The following is a 1118-nucleotide window of genomic DNA, read 5'->3' on the forward strand; positions in this document are numbered from 1 at the left end:
TAGATTTTGAATTGAATAAAAGTATTTTATTTAAAAAACAAAAATACTTTTTTCATTAAAAAAGCCAATCCAAACTAGTACATAATACATGCGTACACAGTTTAATTAAACATGTTAGATTATCTAATAATTATTAACTATTGATTTTAAGTAAAGACTACTACGTAGGTGAATTTTTACCTGTTAGACCAGTTATTTTTAGATACAATTGATAGTCGATAACTATTATATAATAATTTGGTCAAATATATTAAATCATCTTACTTTTCTCAATTATCAACAACCGGATGAATTTTCACCTTTACGTTATGCATTGTAATTTAGATTGCGGAAACTGCAAAACAGATTGGAACAATTGTGATTGCTGACGAAGTTTATGGCCATCTTGCATTTGGGAGCAACCCTTTTGTTCCAATGGGTGTCTTTGGGTTTATTGTTCCTGTTATCACTCTTGGGTCCTTGTCCAAGAGATGGATAGTACCTGGTTGGAGGCTTGGTTGGTTTGTGACAACTGATCCTAATTGCACTTTCAAAAATCCCAAGGTCATATATATTCCCTCTCTTAGCATTTTTTAGTATCTTTTTTATTGTTAGTCTTAATGCTAATTTATTGGCCCTATGGTTCTTGAAAAACCACTGTTGGTAACTAACTCCGTGAGTCAATCTAGGTGATTCTCAACCTCTCTAACTACCAATATATTATTGTCTATTTATAATTTTAAACAAATGAATCAATTAACAAGTTTTGTCTATATTTGACAGTTATTTCTATATAATTTCTAAAAATGCTTTATTTGTATATTTATTTATTTTATTTTTGTTTATTGTACAATTCTATATTCGAAATCCTTTTGCAATGTGAAAGACTATATGCTTTTCTTTGTATGCAGGTAGTTGAGCGCATTACAAAGTATTTTGATCTTTTGGGAGGTCCAGCCACTTTCATTCAGGTTTTTACATTTTTCTTTGTAGGATCTAGAAATTTGGATATGCCGTGCCAAATTTTATACAAATTTTTTATTATTTTTCATTATATAAAAATAATTTATTCATGATATATTATTAGTGAATTTTTTTGTGTGATTATATGTAATTAGTGAATTATTCTTTTTTAAAGA

At 28.2% G+C, this 1118-nt stretch overlaps 1 protein-coding gene and 1 pseudogene across 1 annotated transcript in view; one reads left to right on the forward strand and one right to left on the reverse strand.

Moving 5' to 3' along the window:
- LOC107613482 overlaps positions 1–1118 on the reverse strand; it is a 14898-nt pseudogene that overhangs the window by 9814 nt on the left and 3966 nt on the right.
- LOC107613484 (probable aminotransferase TAT2) overlaps positions 1–1118 on the forward strand; it is an 8301-nt gene that overhangs the window by 5859 nt on the left and 1324 nt on the right. Inside the window, exons 3-4 of the mRNA XM_016315498.2 lie at positions 325–543; positions 891–950. Of these exons, the coding sequence (XP_016170984.1) occupies positions 325–543; positions 891–950 (279 nt within the window). The remainder of the gene's footprint in view (positions 1–324; positions 544–890; positions 951–1118) is intronic.

Source organism: Arachis ipaensis, chromosome B08 (assembly GCF_000816755.2).
Source record: "Arachis ipaensis cultivar K30076 chromosome B08, Araip1.1, whole genome shotgun sequence".
Lineage (NCBI taxonomy): Eukaryota > Viridiplantae > Streptophyta > Magnoliopsida > Fabales > Fabaceae > Arachis > Arachis ipaensis.